Source organism: Panthera leo, chromosome D3, assembly GCF_018350215.1.
Source record: "Panthera leo isolate Ple1 chromosome D3, P.leo_Ple1_pat1.1, whole genome shotgun sequence".
NCBI lineage: Eukaryota > Metazoa > Chordata > Mammalia > Carnivora > Felidae > Panthera > Panthera leo.
The window spans coordinates 22,455,882-22,472,788 of NC_056690.1; the positions used below are offsets into that span (position 1 = coordinate 22,455,882).

The 16,907-nt window shown below is 50.5% G+C and overlaps 1 protein-coding gene across 4 annotated transcripts; it reads left to right on the plus strand.

Moving 5' to 3' along the window:
• The first annotated feature begins 52 nt into the window (after nt 1-52).
• On the plus strand, nt 53-16,799 carry LOC122203859 (SEC14-like protein 4). 4 transcript variants are annotated; one of them, XM_042911036.1, is made up of 12 exons: nt 53-187; nt 2,852-2,927; nt 9,018-9,127; nt 9,374-9,433; nt 9,561-9,749; nt 11,191-11,286; nt 11,591-11,651; nt 12,618-12,701; nt 13,034-13,140; nt 13,217-13,356; nt 13,448-13,617; nt 14,735-16,799. In XM_042911036.1, exons 1-12 carry the CDS (start codon nt 134-136, stop codon nt 14,872-14,874), a joined length of 1,287 nt encoding a protein of 428 aa, XP_042766970.1. In that variant the 5' UTR covers nt 53-133; the 3' UTR covers nt 14,875-16,799. The 4 variants fall into 4 exon arrangements, with proteins under 4 accessions (XP_042766970.1, XP_042766971.1, XP_042766967.1 ...); XM_042911037.1 differs by having other exon boundaries at nt 9,018-9,061; XM_042911033.1 differs by lacking the exon at nt 14,735-16,799 and having other exon boundaries at nt 13,448-13,948.
• Nucleotides 16,800-16,907: the final 108 nt, after the last annotated feature.

Sequence of the window (16,907 nt, forward strand, 5' to 3'; positions counted from 1 at the left end):
GGCTGGTCCTCTCCCGTCGGGGCGGGACCAACATCTGACTGGCGGGGCAAAACCAGGCGGCGGCGAGGCCAGGCTGCGGGCCGAAGACTCCAGACACACCAGCGCCCCGCGACCCCCTGCACCCACGGGCACCATGAGCGGCCGAGTCGGGGACCTGAGCCCCCAGCAGCAGGAGGCGCTGGCCAGGGTGAGGGGCTTCGCGGGCGGGAAGGCTTCGGGAGGGGGCGAGCTGCCTGACGCTGCCCACCAGGTCTGGAACCCCCGTTGTTCCAGAAAAGGGACTCAAGAGAGCGCCCGCCCCCTTCGGGACGCAGTTGCTGATGCGGCCTCATGCGGGACAGCACACTTGAGCCCTTCCCTGGGCTACCCGCGCGGGGGTATCCGGCTTTGCACTCCTGCCCTCTCCGGACCCCCGGGCTTTGGCCCTTGTCCCCTGGTTGTGGGGGTAGGGTGGTGCTGCCATTCCTCTGGGCAGTCTCGGGCAGACAGACTAGCAGATCTCCTGCCGGAATTGCAACATTTGTTAGGTTTCTTTTTGTGCGTTTCTGGCTCCCCGGGGGTCCAAGGCTTCTTCCTATTGTCAATGTTTTCATTAAACAGGAATAGGCCAGCTTTGGTGACAGTCCTGCAGGCTGCCTCTGAGAGTGTCACCCCACGGGGAAAGAGGAGCATATTCAGGTCTTAGGTGCCACAGCATTAATTTGGTTTGCAGATGGCAAGACCTAGAAACTGTGACTTCGGGTTAGGGGAGTGAGGGTTACAGGCCTGGCTTACACTTTGGACAGCTTCAGACTTGTGGAGAATAGTTTCTTTTGTGACTCCCACCCTGGGAAGGGTCCTCCAGGGAAGAATGAGGATCCCTGATGAAGGAGGGGAATCCTGGGTGAATTCCTAGCAAAGTAAAGAAGGGTCCCAGGTGAAGAGTGGGGTCCCTGAGTGAATTGCCAGGTCAAGGAGGAGGTGCCAGGAGCTGAGGGTCCTGAGCTGAAGGAGGTGTCCCCAGGTGAAGGAGGAGGGGGAGTCCCCTGGTTAGCCCTCTCCCTCCCCACTGGCAATGACCTCAAGGAAGCCCCAGCCACTAGGTTCATGGGAAGGGCTGGGCACCTGGACTTGGGGGTGAATTATGATGGTGATGCTTGTGGGTCAAAGAGCTTTAAGTAATGTAAAACGAGTTTATTCTTATTTTATCCATCACTTAAAAGAAATGAATGGTAGTTGTTTTAAAATTTAGGGAAAAGGGAAAAGTAGGATAAAGAAGAAGTCACCCATGGTCCCAGAGGTCTAGACAACCATGCCTAGGAGCGTTTCCTTCCAGCTTTTTCTGAAGCCTGGTTTTTACCACCTTTGGTCACAACTGCCAGAGGCTACTTTCTCCCTATGGCATCTTTGTTAAGATAGTGTTTTCTTTAAGTTACTCGAGACCCTCTCCAGCACCTGCTTAGTGGCTTTCTCTCTTACTTGATGTGCTTTCCAAAGATGGAGTGGCATTGGGATTGGAAACTGTGGAGTCCTCCTAGCCTTGCAGCTCCCCCACTCTGTCCCTGGGGAAGACCCTCCACCGCCAGCCTCAGTGTCCTCATCCACAAAGCAGGGATGTGACATTTGCTCCTCTTGCCCTAGGGCACATCCTGAGGTTCAAAGGAGGGACTCTGGTAATCTGGAAGGGCGGAGGGATGCAGAGTTACTGTTTCTCCATTATTGTTACTGCCTTCGCTCCCACTAAAAAACCTCCTCGAAGCCCAGAGGTTGCAGTTGATCAATGTGCAAGAACCTCCATTCCAGGAGCCTGGGGGTGGACTGGGGGTTATGATAGCACGTGCTGTCATTCATGTGACTGGTTAACACTGGAGATGTTTAATCCTATTATTCGCTTTTAATTATGTGAGCAATACATGAATACATTCTTATTTGAAACATCATCCATGAAGCTAAAGGAGGTTTGGTGGATGGCTGTCCAGCTAGCTTCCTGTGGCGTTGCTAGCATTGGCTTCTAATCCCAAATTCCCATGCACGGGTCCCCCTGCAAACCTGCTCCTCCAGGACTTGCCTTCAGCTCCCTTAGTCCCCATGGAAGTGAGGTCTCTTCTCCGTCCCAGACCTGAGCCTCAGTCCCGTGCCCAAACTTTCAGTGGCTTCCCCAAACTTTGTCGGTAGGAAGAAGCTCTGGCAGCAGGTCAGCCCCCCTCTTTCTCCAGCCTCCATGGCGCCTGATGAGGCATCCCTGGCTTCTATTTCAGTTCCTCCCTGCTGACCTTTGCCTGGGGTTGTTTCCACAAAGACTCCACTGTCCAGAGCTCCGGGCAGCCCAAGTTTGCTGAGTGCCCACATTTTTTTGGCACCTGTTGCAAGCCAGGACTGACACTAAGTGCTTTACCTGTGCACACTCCTTTGATTAGCACAAGTTTATCTTTATCTCCACTTCACAGATGAGGAAATTGAGGCTCGGAGTGGTTAAGTAACTTGCTTCCAAATTTAGACCCTCGAGATACGGTATATCGAGGGCAAGGTTCCTACGATGTTCTGGTTTGCTCACATCAGCTTTTCCAGGGATCTTTCTGAAAATAAGGATGGCAGGGCTCTACCTCAGACCTCTAGAATGAGGATCTTGGGGAGGTGTAGAACCTTCAAAGTTTGAGAAGGACCCAACTCTTCCTGCCATGGTGGGCTGAGGGGTGCCCCATTCTCAGGTGGCAAAAAGGTCCAGGCAGCTGCTGTTAGCTGTGCAGGGTCCCCCACCCTGCATGGTCCCTGGACAGGACTGACTGGCAGACTGAGTTTGGGAAGGGTCAGGGATGGGGTGGGGAGCACAGGGGTCATGGGAGCCCCTTTGACCATTGTATCTCCCCCTCAGTTCCAGGACAACCTCCAGGACCTGCTGCCCACCCTGCCCAATGCTGACGAATACTTCCTCCTGCGCTGGCTCCGAGGTGAGGCTGGCAGCGTCAGGGGGCAGAGAGGGAGAGAGGGCAGAAGGGTTTCAGGAAAGTGGGTGGGGCTTTGGGAGACAGTGGAGAACGTAGGCCCTGGAATCAGCCTGCTTTGGACTGGAGTCTGAGCTCCCCTCCAAATCAGCATGGCATAAAAAACCCATTGAGCCTCAGTTTCTTCATCTGTAAAGTGGGGATGGGGCTACCTTCCCAAGGGTTGTTGTCAGTGTCAAATGCCAGGCACTGGGTGGGCATATGGTCCAGGTGAGGTTAGAGTTCACACCTGGGAAGTACTCAGGATGACTGGCCTGGCCAGGCCTTTGAGTCTGATAACCCTGAATATACTCTGCACTGCTTGCCTTTGGGTCTGTCTCCAGTTCCTTGAAGACAGGGCTGTGTCATCCCCCTGGGGAACCTGGAAACTGAGCAGGTGCCCGGCAAACACTTCAGGAAGTCGATGCAGTTAAAGGTAGAGAAGCAGTTTCTTCTAGGAATTGCCACAGTTGTGGTGTAAAATTAGAATAACAGAAACCTTAGGGAAAAATTTGTTTCAACTCAACACACCCCATGGGATGGATTTTGAACTTGAAATGGGAGAGAAGTCAGAAGCCGGGCTGGAAAGTGCACACACAGTGTGGTGATAATAACCAGCCTTGGACTCAGGCACACATGCTATTGAATCCCAGCTCTGCCCCTTGCTAGCAGTGTGCCTATGGCAATTACCCACTGTGTCTCAACCTTACTTTTCTCTTCTGGGTAATGGGTGTAAAACTTCTTCCCACCTTCAAGACGCTGTGAGTCAGATATGAGGTCAGGGGCGTGCACAGCGCCTGCACAGAGGAAACCCTCCCTCCCTCCTGTTCTGTTCTGTTTGGTTACTTTTTTTTTTTTTTTTTTTTTTAATATTTTTTAAAGTTTATTTATTTTTGAGACAGAGAGAGGCAGAGCATGAACGGGGGAGGGTCAGAGAGAGAGGGCGACACAGAATCGGAAGCAGGCTCCAGGCTCTGGGCCATCATCAGCCCAGAGCCCGACGCGGGGCTCGAACCCACGGACCGTGAGATCGTGACCTGAGCTGAAGTCCGACGCTTAACCGACTGAGCCACCCAGGCGCCCCTGGTTACTTTTTAAAATTACCATTTTCGGGGCGCCTGGGTGGCGCAGTCGGTTGGGCGTCCAACTTCAGCCAGGTCACGATCTCGCGGTCCGTGAGTTCGAGCCCCGCGTCAGGCTCTGGGCTGATGGCTCAGAGCCTGGAGCCTGTTTCCGATTCTGTGTCTCCCTCTCTCTCTGCCCCTCCCCCGTTCATGCTCTGTCTCTCTCTGTCCCAAAAATAAATAAATGTTGAAAAAAAAAAAAAAAAAAAATTTAAAAAAAAAAAAAAAAAAAATAAAATAAAATTACCATTTTCTACAAACTTTTTTTTTTTAGGTTGGTTTGGATTTACAGAAGTGTTGTGAAGATAGTACAGGAAGCCCCCATATACGCTGCACCCAGTTTCCCCTGTCAACATTTTTCATTCCTATGGTTCATTTGTTACAATTAATGAGCCAATATTTTTTTAATGTTTTTATTTCATTTTTGAGAAAGAGACAGAGTGTGAGCAGGGGAGGGGCAGAGAGAGAGGGAGACACAGAATCTGAAGCAGGCTCCAGGCTCTGAGCTGTCAGCCCAGAGCCTGATGCGGGGCTTGAACCCATGGGCTGTGAGATCTTGACCTGAGCTGACATCGGACACTTAACTGACTGAGCCACCCAGGTGCCCCTTAATGAACCAATATTGATACGTGACTATTAACTAAAATCTCTACTTTATTTAGATTTCCTGAGTTTTTCTGTTCCAGGATCCCACCTAGGATGCCACATTAAACTTGTTAGGCGCTCTCGGCTGTGGCAATTTCTATTCTGTTTTTGACAAGTTATGTCCATGTCATTCTCTTGGGCTAAAGAAGGAGTGAGGACAGTAGATTCCTTTTTTTTAAGTAAAAAAAAAAAAACAACTCATTGAGAATCTCTGGGATGGTAGTTATCGCCTCCCGACCTACAGGGAGGAACCAACATTGTAGGAAATCGCTCAGAAATCACACAATCCCAACATCTCTGGCTAACACAGGAAGAAGAAAAATCATTTCTCTGAAAATTGGTCAGGCTTTGTTCATCCAAGAAGGGTTGGGAGGACAGATGCAAAAGGGACCATCACATGATACTGGGGGCGAGATGGGGGTATGTTGGACCCCAAGCTAGCTTCAAAAACCAGGGGAGAAATAGACCCACTTCTTCTCTGGGGGTGGAGTTCCTGGTCACCAAGGGAGTTTCTTACCTTGATGAGGCTGTCGCTGCCCCAGGGAAAACTTTCATTCTGTAGGTTCAAGACAAGGTTGTCAGCAGTGAGATAGATTATGGTTCTGTGATGTGGCAATTGTCTTGGAGATGTTCTGGGCTGCCTGGATCTTGTGAAGTTTGATATAGCAGGGTTCTTGCTCAGGGCTTCTCCAAAGTGAGCAGGGTGGGGTTAAGGGTTCACACAAGGCCCGGTCTCAACGCCTGACCCCATCCTTACTCCTCTAGCCCTTCTCTGGGCTGTCAGATCCAAGGTGGTGCTCAGATGGCTCGTGCCTAGTCCCACCTTGGCCCCCAGACAGTAGATTTCTTGAAGCCCCTTGATACAGCATCAGACCTCTCTCCTCCTTTGGAGTCTTTCTGGGGTTAAAAACCAACTTTTCAGGTACCCGGTGTGTCCTTGAGAAAGGAGTGAAGTCACAGACCCTGTAGGCTGCTGGGTCACGGGAAAGGAAAAGGACCTAAGGAAAAGGACACCTAAGGACACCAGGTGTCCTGATGCCTCCCATTGTCTGTTGTGGCAGACCTGCTGATGTGGCCCTGTCCCCTTCAACTTCACCTCTGTAGCCACTTCCTGCCTCACTAGCTCAAGACCCAGGCAACAGGGAGAGTGATCACTGGGGCTGAACTTGGAACCTTCCCCCTCAGTCCAGACACAGAGAACCCTCTCTCTGAAGTCGCTTCCCTTTGTTTTCTTTATCTCCATTCCATGACTGTGTCCATCTCTCCCACTCAGATGCCAGCCCCATGAGGGCAGGGACTGTGCCTGCCACATACCTCCAGCCTGACACATAGTAGGTGCTACTAAAAAAGTTGTGAGGGTCCATCAACAGCACCCAAACCACTTTCTATAGAACAAGAAAACACCCTGGTTCTCAGTAAAAAAAATCTATAGACACCACAGAGATTTTTTAAAAAGCTAATAAATATTAAAGGGGCACCTGGGTGGCTGGCTCACTTGGTTAAATGTCCGACTTCGGCTCAGGTCAGGATCTCGCAGTTCGTGAGTTTGAGCCCTGCATTGGACTCTGTGCTGACAACTCAGAGCCTGGAGCCTGCTTTGGATTCTGTGTCTCCCTCTCTCTCTGCCCCTCCCCCACTCATGCTCTCTCTCTCTCTCTCTCTCTCTCTCTCTCTCTCTCTGAAAAATAAATAAACGTTAAAAAAAAGTTTAAAAATAAAAAAGTAAAAAAAAGTAAAAAAAAGTAAAAAGCCAATAAATATTAAAGACACGTAAGTGGTACTAAAAAGCTTCCCTCCTTCCAAAACTCAGACCCCAATGGCTTTACAGGTGAATTTTTCCAAAGTTTTAAGACTAGCTAATACCTACTTTTATAAATTGCTTGAGTTGCTTTAAAATATATAAAAAATTGAAAGTTGGGACACATGGGTGGCTCAGTCAGTTAAGCCTCCAACTCTTAATTTTGGCTCAGGTCATGATCTCACAGTTGTGAGATCAAGCCCTGCATGGGGCTCTATGCTGGGTGGTGGAGTCTGCTTAAGATTCTCTCCTTTCTCTCTCTCTCTCTCTCCCTCTCTTTCTCTCTCTCTCTCTCTCTCTCTCCTTCTGTTCTTCCCCTGCTCGCATGCACTATCTCTCTCTCTCTCTCAAAAAAAAAAAAAAAAAAAAAAAAGTGAAAGTTACTTTATGAGGCTTGAGTAAGTTTGATTCCAAAATGAGATCAGGACAATAAAAGACAATTCTAGGCTTGTTTCACTTATTAATGTAGATATAAGGAAATCTAAGTAAAACATTACATAATAGAATCCAACAGGGTATTAAAATTACACAGCATGGTGAAGGGGAGTTTATCTTAGGTATGCAGGAAGAATTCAACTTTAGAGAATCTATCAGTGTCATTGCACACATTAATAGAATTAAAAATGAGAATGATGTGGCTATCTTAATGCAGGAAAAACATTTGAAAAGGTTCAAATCTTATTTATAATATAAAAACAAAATAAAAGTCTTACCAAACTAGAAATAGAAGGGAATTTCCTTGGCTTGGCTTGGTAATGCTCATGTAGCAAAAATCTTACAATACATGTTATGCTTAAGTAGAAGGTTTAGATTCATTTTCTTTAAAATCAGGAACAAGGAGGCACACCTGGGTGGCTCAGTCGGTTTAGCATCCAGATTCAGCTCAGGTCATGATCTCATGGTTTGTGGGTTTAAGCCTCACATTGGGTTCACTACTATCAGCACGAGTCCACTTCGGATCCTCTGTCCATTCTCTCTTTGCCCCTCCCATTCTCATGCTTTCTCTCTCAAAAATAAATAAAACATTTAAAAATAGATAGATAGATAAATAAAATCAGGAACAAGGAAAGGATGTCAAACAACATTACAGTTTAAAAAAAAAATTTTTTTTTTCAACCTTTTTTATTTATTTTTGGGACAGAGAGAGACAGAGCATGAACGGGGGAGGGGCAGAGAGAGAGGGAGACACAGAATCGGAAACAGGCTCCAGGCTCCGAGCCATCAGCCCAGAGCCTGACGCGGGGCTCGAACTCACGGACCGCGAGATCGTGACCCGGCTGAAGTCGGACGCTTAACCGACTGCGCCACCCAGGCGCCCCAACATTACAGTTTAAATAGAACTAGACCCTTGCCAATGTTATAAGGGAAGAAAAAAAGTAATCAGTGGTATAAAGACTAGAAGGGAGGAGTTAAATTTCTTTTCTAAATTTAGAAATTTTGTTTTTAAAATAAAGCATCATATTTTCAATTAAAACGAATTTATTTCTTCAAAAGAAGTAGTCACAACAATAGTTTCTATTTACTAAGAAGTTAGTGGGAGCCAGGTGATGTGCCAAGCACTTTACATGTTTTATCTCATGTCATCCTTTGAATACCTGAAAAAGATACTATTCCTACTTAGCAGATTAAAAAACTAAGAGTCAGAGAAAGTAAGTGAGTTGCTCAATGTTGCACAGCAAATAAAAGGACAAAACTAGAATTCAGACCCAAGTCTGTCTGACTCCAAAGTCCATGCTCCTCACTAGCCTTAACACTGAGGAGGTCTGTGCTCCCATGGGGACGTCAAATATTACAGGTTAGATCAGCCTCTGGAATGAACAGTTTAAAAAGTCCTGGATACTGAAATCAAGGGCCTCCAACATCTTCTACAGGATTAAAGATCCTTGCTTTTACTTATTTATTTAATGTTTTATTTATTTTTGAGAGAGACAGAGACAGAATGTGAATGGGTTATGGGCAGAGAGAGAGGGAGACACAGAAGCAGAAGCAGGCTCCAGGCTCCGAGCTGTCAGCACAGAGCCCGACGTGGGGCTCGAACTCACGAGCTGTGAAATCATGACCTGAGCTGAAGTCGGACGCTCAACGGACTGAGCCACCCAGGCGCCCCAAAGATCCTTGCTTTTAAAAATAATGTCTAGGGGGCTCCTGGGTGGCTCAGTCAGTTGAGCGTCCAACTTCGGCTTAAGTCATGATCTCACAGCTTGTGAGTTCAAGCCCCACGTCGGGCTCTGTGCTGACAGCTCGGAGCCTGGAGCCTGCTTCGGATTCTGTGTCTCCCTCTCTCTCTGCCCCTAACCCATTCGCATTCTGTTTCTATCTCTCTCAAAAATAAATAAATATTAAAAAAATTAAAAATAATGTGTAGACCCCAGTGTATTCTCGGGATGTCATGAAAGGCTCAGGCACCCCTGCTATTTCCTCATGAGTTTTCAGGAAACTGTCAGTTCTAGTCCGGCCTCAAGCCTCCTCTTACCTTGGCTCTTCTTGCAGCTCGGAACTTTGACCTGCAGAAATCTGAGGACATGCTCCGGAAGGTGAGGCCCCATACTCATGAGTGTCCTGCCTCCCACACACTGTACCCCAGGGATCATCGACAAAGGGTGGGGACTCTTGTCCTGTCCTGTTCTCATGTGTTTCCTCCCTTCCTCCTTGGATCCCTTTATGCATCAGACCTGGGTCTCCCACAGCCCTCCTCCTGGCATTGCCATTCCCGGTTCTGTGAGTAGAGCCTGGGGATGCTCTTGCAGGGTCTTGGGGCTGTAGGCAGAGGGACTTGGCCTGATGCCCTCAGGTGCCCTCAAGACCTTTGTAGCAAGCAGTCCTCAGGTCCTGCAATTTCTCTGCAGCACATAGAATTCCGGAAGCAACAGGACCTGGACAACATCCTCACGTGGCAGCCCCCAGAGGTGAGCCCCATGGAGCACCCCCAAGACAGGCAGATGTCCCTCAGACCTCCTCACATCCAGCCATCTGATGGAGCAGGGACATGGCCTAGTAGACTGGTTTGAGTTAAGATCTCACCCCCATGCCCAGGTGATCCAGCTGTACGACTCTGGTGGTCTGAGCGGCTATGACCCTGAAGGCTGCCCCGTGTGGTTCGACCTCATTGGGACCCTTGACCCCAAGGGTCTTCTCCTGTCAGCCTCCAGGGAAGAGCTGATCCGGAAGCGCATCAAGATCTGTGAGCTGCTTTTGCGGGAGTGTGAGCTGCAGAGTCAAAAGGTAAGTGACTGGGTCTAGGATGGGAAGCATATGGTGGACCCGATCTGTCCAAAGGGTGGCACCAGGACCAGGTAGGAAGGACACCCTGCCTCTGCTTTTCCCCAGGCCTCAGCACTCTGGGCCTTGGTGGAACGTGGCTTCTCCCGAAGTTACCCATCCATGAGCATCTAACATGTGCATGGCACTCTTCTGCTGGCAGGTGCCAAGGAACACCAAAGCCCTTTCCCCTCTGACCTTGGGTGAGAGGTTGACCTTGGGTGCAGTGAATGCTCTAGTTCTGTTCCCTGGGAGCTCTAGGAACAGTGGATGGTCAGCTTTGCCTATGGAAAAAATGTTCCCAGTTGTAAACTGCATAACTATAACACCTGACAGGGGAGCCATTGCTTTGGGTATCCCCAAGAACAGTGACCCTTGAAATTTGGTGCATCCTTTGTGGATCCCTAGAAGCTAATATGGAATTACTACAGAAAAAAATATTGAGTTCTGTGGGGCATTGGGATTCCAAGCCAAGAAGGACCCACACCCACCTGTGCAGATCTTCTCTTTGCCCTGGCTCTGTGTTTCCTGGTTCATACCCTTCAGAATGAATCCAATGCCAAGCATGATCTGTTGGCCTTGAGTCTAAGTGTCTACATGAGCCTAAGAAGAACACTGGCAGGGAGCTCTCATGTCACTGTGGGATGAGTTGCCTAATGACGAGGACCGAGCGTGCATCCCCAGTGTCTGTCATGGTGTCAGACACAAAGTAGGCCCTCTGCACAAAGATGTGTGGCAAGCCTAAAAAAATTGCAAAGCACCCTATTCAGTGTCTAGTTTGAACAGATGTGTGTCTTTCGAACAACGTGGCTGACCTTATGGGGTCACAACAGTATCTTCTACTTCATGGACGTTTCCAGTTGGAGCTGATAATTGTGGTGATGATAATACTAGTAATAACATCTGCTGATATTTACCAGGGACCAGTGTGTGTCAGGCACGGGGCTCTTTGTGAGTTATCTCACTGAATCTTCACAGAAATTCCGTCAGAACCTGGAACTATCCCCCCTTCACAGAGGAAAAAAATAAGGCTCAAAGCGCTTAAAAACCCACCCAAGGCCACACAGCCTGCCAGCAGTGTAGCTCTGGTTTGACACACCATGGGACTGCAGACACTGTGCTATTGTACGTGAAGATGCCCAATGAGCGATGAGTGATATCTTTAATTCTACAGTTAACTAATTCCAGGCAATTGTATTGAGCAAACAGTGGGATAAAGGAGACTGTGCCAGTGCTCAGATGCAGTATCTTCTTAGATCCTGGGTGGGCTCTGTTTAGAAAACTCTGTGGGCAATTGGGGTTGAGGGTAGCTGGAGGGTGGGAGCAGTGAGTTCCAGGTCTCCCTGACCAGGACCTCCTGGCTGGAGTTATTGTCTGACCTATGTATCTGTGCTGTCCCACGTAGCTGGGCAGGAAGATCGAGATGGTATTGATGGTGTTTGACTTGGAGGGGTTCGGCCTGAAACACCTGTGGAAGCCAGCTGTAGAGATCTACCAGCAGGTAGGTAGGCAGCTGGCTCGAGGCTAATAGGGAGCCACTCTCCACACCAGCTTCCCATCCATGGAGGAGGAATTGCCCCCCCAGAGGCCCCCAGAGCAGCCAGAGAAGCTGGCCTGGGGTTTCCCTCTCCAAGGAGAAAGAGGAGCACGAACATCACAGAGAATGAAGTACATCTCATGGGGGAAGTGGATGGCTGGGGGCGTGGGGGTTGGCATGGGCTCTGGTCTCAGCAGGATTAGAAGCCACCAAGTCCAGGCATAGAGTGTGTTGGAGTGTGACCTTGATGAGACTTTTCTTGCCACAGTTTTTTGCCATCCTGGAAGCAAATTATCCTGAGACGCTGAAGAATTTAATTGTCATTCGAGGTGAGCGCATAATGGGAATGACTCTTTGGGGAAGGGGGAAGGGGAATAGGGGGGAACAGTGGACAAATCACCCAGTACAGGGCTTCTCAAGCCATCCTTTGAGAAGGTCAGGTTTTTTGTTTTTTGTTTTTTCAGTCTGCCTTTCACAGACTGATACTTTTGGAGTATACAAACTCATGCTCTGGTGCGTGGCAGCAAATATCAAATAAGTTCTGTTTCTAAACATACACCCTTATTTTCTTTACCTCTCTCAGTGTGGATTGGTGGTAACAGACAGTTCGTGGATCACACTGGTTGATAGACGTGCGCTGAGTGGGCATGTTCCCTGTCTGTGATGGTTGTAGAGTGAGGGGGCCACCATGTGTGTCCTGGGGTCAGATGATCTGCTTTCCAATCTAGCTAGCTCTGTGATTTTGATCAAGTCTACTTAACCTTACTGAGCCTCAGTTTTCCCAACCCGTAAAATAGGGGTGCAGTGGCACCTCCCTGTAGGGCAGCTGTGAGTTTAAATGAGACACTTTATGGAGGAGTCACACAGAGTCTGGCCCATAGAAAGCACCCAGTAAGTATAAGTAATTCAAGTGGGACGTGAGGTCTAACACAGATGCCACATCAACTTGTACCCCAGAGAATTCCAAGACAACTTGGGAAAACTGTGAGTGTGGAAAAAAAAAGAGTCACCATTGGGAAATCCACATTATTGGCAGCCTCCAACTGGGTAGGGGAGGCACCCATTTATTGAGAGCCAGACACTATGCCAAGTGTTATGCATACATTGGTTAAATTTCTCCATTTTCTAGTTAATAGCACTAAGACTCAGAGAGGGTGAGTAACTAGCTGAAGGTCACACAGCAGGAAATAGCAGAATCTAGATCTATCCAACCCCTGTCCAGCTTATGCCCTTGGCCATGACTATACCTCCAAGTCCTCTAGCCCAGCTTCCCAAAGGAGCTTCATGTGTTTCAGCCCCCAAGCTCTTCCCTGTGGCCTTCAACTTGGTCAAGATGTTCATGAGTGAGGAAACACAAAGGAAGATAGTGATTCTGGGAGGTGAGTGACCTGGTGTCCTGGCTGTACCTGTCTCCGCATCTACCAGAGAAGCAGAGGTCAATGTGAAAGGCCCCATTTCTCCCTGGCTCATCCTCTTTACTCAGGTACTGACTTTGGCCTGACCCCTGCTGGCCTTTGCACACTCAGATGATATTTCAGCCCAAGACCCCAGCCTGAGTGGCCATATAAAGCATTTGGGTGTTCTCTGCAGTAGGTGCATAGGGGAGCAAGCCAAGGTCACATCAGGTTTCCTCCCTGGACTTGGCTCCTCTCCCTTCTGTCAAGCATCCCTGATTTCCCCACAGCTCCCCCCCACCACCTTACTCCCACAGGCAACTGGAAGCAGGAGCTGCCAAAGTTCATCAGCCCTGAGCAGCTGCCCGTGGAGTTTGGGGGGACCATGACTGATCCTGATGGCAACCCCAAGTGCCTGACCAAGGTACCCCGTGCCCAGAGGGTGAGAAGGGAGGGCTGATGGCTGGGGTCAGTGCTCACTCAGCAGCCCTCACCCACAGATCAACTATGGGAGTGAGGTGCCCAAGAGCTACTACCTGCGCAACCAGGTGAGGATGCAGTATGAGCACAAGATGACGGTGGCCCGAGGCTCCTTCGTGCAGCTGGAGAACGAAATCCTGTTCCCGGGCTGTGTGCTCAGGTAGGGATGGCGGCCACTCCACACCTGGGCCCGGCTGGGAGCGGCCCAGAGCCCCAGCGGGTGGTCATTAATAGGGCCCTGTCCCCTGCAGGTGGCAGTTCGCATCACATGGGGCAGACATCGGCTTCGGGGTTTTCCTGAAGACCAAGACGGGTGAGCGGAAGCGGGCGGGGGAGATGGTGGAGGTGCTCCCCATCCGGCGCTACAAAGCCCACCTGGTACCTGAGGACGGGAGCCTCACCTGCCTCAAGCCTGGCGTCTGTAAGAGCTGTAGGATTCATTGGAGTCTGTTTTCCTCCTTCTGGCAGAGAAATGAGCTGATATCTCTTGCCAGGCTGTCCTGTTCGCCCTCTATTTCTGGCTCTCGGGGAGGGTGTGGGGGTGTGTGTGAGCTCCTAGGTCCCGTGGTTGCCAGGGGAATTGGCTTCAGGGTGTTGGATCTGGTGAGTGGCCCCTGGGTGTGGGTACAAAGGCAGAGATGCATTTTGGAAAGTGGGATGCACAGTCCAGAGCCATAAACTCAACTCCTGGGAAGCCCTTACACAGCACTCAACAGGCTAAGAGACAGGTTAGTAAACAGCTGTGGGCTTAGCTTCCGGGGTCCCAGCCTGCCCAGGAGTATAAGCAGACCCACTGTGGGAGTCCCAAAGAGATGATTCTTCCATGTGCTTATCCTTCATTCTCAGGCCACCCAGGCCAGATGAACATTCCCCAGGAACCGTGCTGACCTCCTGCCTCTATCAGCAATAGAGCTAGGAGAAGGGGAACCCAAGGTTGAGGAGCACAGGTTTTACTAATGTTTTGGCTTAATACATACCTAGTTCACCTTTGTGGAAAGGGAGAATTAGAAGGGTGGAGCCCGAGAAATCTGGATGACTTACCACCTCCCAGAGTTCACTTTGCATCTTGGCGTTGAAGGGAATGCCTTCTTTGAATGGGAGACGGAAAAGTGGCTTATGGAGCTCAGCCCCCTCCTCTGGTGAGAGCAGGGCTCCTCTCTGTGTTGGAGCATCAGGATAAGGGAATCCTAGTCCCTCCCATCCCTAGCTCGGCACTCATTAGATAGTTCCATCAACCTCTGTAGGCCTCAGCTTCCCCATCCTTAAAATGGGGATGATAGTACCTTCTGTGGGGCTGCTTTGAGGATTCAGACAGCTGTGAGCGCAGATGTGATGCCTGGTGCATAGAAGGGGTTGGTGCGTGCCGGCTGGTTATTATTATTCCTTTAGTTAGCACAAGGAGATGGTCCTGAGCAGTGGGCTGGGGGCTGGGGGCTGGGTCGTGGCTGACCCTCCACCACCCACAGCGCATTCTCAAGGGCACCAGGCGTGCAGATGAGTTGGGTTTACTTCGCCTGACGACTTCTCCGTCCTTGCAGACGTACTGCGCTTCGACAACACCTACAGCCTGATACACACCAAGAAGGTCAGCTACACTGTGGAGGTGCTGCTCCCAGACAAGGCCTCTGAAGAGAAGATTCAGGGTCTTGAGGCGAGGAGACCGTCCCCAGCGCAATGAAGACCGCTGATACCTCTCAGTCCCTGTGCTCTTCAACCCCTTAGTACCCCCTCCCTGTCCCTTTCCCTCCTGAGCAGCATGGTGTTTGGAGGAGCCACCCCCTCCCCGCATCACCATCTCAGCTCTTCGTGGGCTCACCTGGCATGGTGGCAGAGCAGGAAGGGGACATCCAGCTCATAGGCCACCTTGAGGATTCAGACAGGCACCTGATCCTCTGTTTGCAGAGACTGAGAATGGGGACGCTGAGGATGAACCAGGAGCCACTGAGGGAGGGTCCTGCCCACAGAAGCTGCCCTTATGTCACTCCTGATGAGGTCCACCAGTCTCAGGACTCACCCACACCTAGCGACCCGGCTTGGGGGCGTGTGCATGAGTCCCAGGCCAGGCAGGGAGCACAGCATCAAGTCTGAAGAGCAGGGAAGCCCCCATCTCTGCATGTGGGGGCTCGATACGGATAGACAAGGCCAGCTGGAGGCAGCTGGGTGGAGGGATGGGGCCAGCCGGGTGGTGGAGCTGAGGGTCTTGGTTCTGGCAGGGCACCAAAGCCTCTTCAGAGTCTCCTTACTGCCTTTGGAGGGAAGATCAGAAACGGAGCATGAGGCCCAGCGGGGATAACCATCAGGAAAAGCCACGCTCAGCCACACAGAGCTAAATGGGTGAAGACTGAGTCTCTCGGAATTCTCAGTGACCCCCGCCTCCTCCTCGCCTGCTGTGATCCAGCTGACATTCAGCTTGGGTTTTTCTGGCTCTGAATAAGGACCAGGATCGTAGCAGAGCTGGAGTGAGGTGGAACATGCTGGAATAAGGTGGAACGCACCTGGGTGGGGCTGCCATCCCAGGGTGCTCATCCTAGACTCTGATTTACTTCTTGGAGAAACATCAAGCTTTTCCTCCATCTTTGTGTGTCACTAGAGGGACAGCTAATGTCTGCCAGCTCCCCACCAACCCACCCCAAATGCGACTCCGTAGCTGGCCAGTGATGGCTTCCATTTCCCAAAGGCTGGCTCTCCTGGTGCCCCACGCCCACAGTCAGGACCGCAGTCCGCTCTCCTGGACAAACCGCACGCAGCAGAGCAGACCTTGCCCGGGATAAGCCAGTGAAGCTGCTGAGTGGTGAGATGTCCCTGTCAAAGGGGATCCTTGCTGCAAAGGATTAACATCCTGGCCATCGAGACCCTTGCCAGAGACCGGAAGCTTCAGCAAACAGCAACATCCAGGTGCTTTGTGAATAAGAAGCCAGTTCTAGCCCCCTTCTTGCTCTCAGATTCTGTGATTTCATTTTCACTATTTAATAGATTTCCTGATTTCCCAGGGCCTGTTCTCCCAGGTAAGAAAATGATGAGGCTTGTGAAGGTGGGTCTTCAGGTGAGCTCTGTGAGGTCCTTGGGGCCCCAGGCCCGCCCTCTGTGGCAGCCGCATCACCCATGGTTCAGCACATAGTCTGAACAGGGGCTCTGCTGCTGTGAAAAGCAAACTAACTAAAGAAAATAAAATACGAAAAGCTGGTGCACTGAGGCATTCCTGGCCCAACAGTGTTTGAGGAGTTTGGCAAGAAAAAAACTTTTGTGCCAGCTCCAAGGAGATAGCTTGGGGCTGCCAGGTGAAAATCACAAGACATCCTTATGTCCAAGCGCTGCTCCTGCATCCCCGATGCAAGAAGCTTTCCCAGCACCCCCACTGCACTGTGTGGCCACCCTCTGTACAGCCTCCCCAGATGCAGAGACACTTGGGTGTTCCAGAGCCATCTTCCCACTGGGCCGGCAGGGGTTGTAAGGTTTCCCCTGACAAGTTTCCCTGGGCCCACCTGTTGTCCTGACTGGGGGCTCACAATGCCTCCCTTCAACCTCACAACCCCGGCCTAAAAACAAGGTGTTCATGGATTTGAACCCTGATCCTTGCTTTTCCAACCACCCACGCTCATTTTCCACCATCAGCACAGCCTCTGGTTTCCTTGTAGGTAGCAGATTGGCTCACACCATGCCTAAGGGTTTAATTTGCACGGGACTGCCTGGGGAGTAGCAAATCACAGAGGG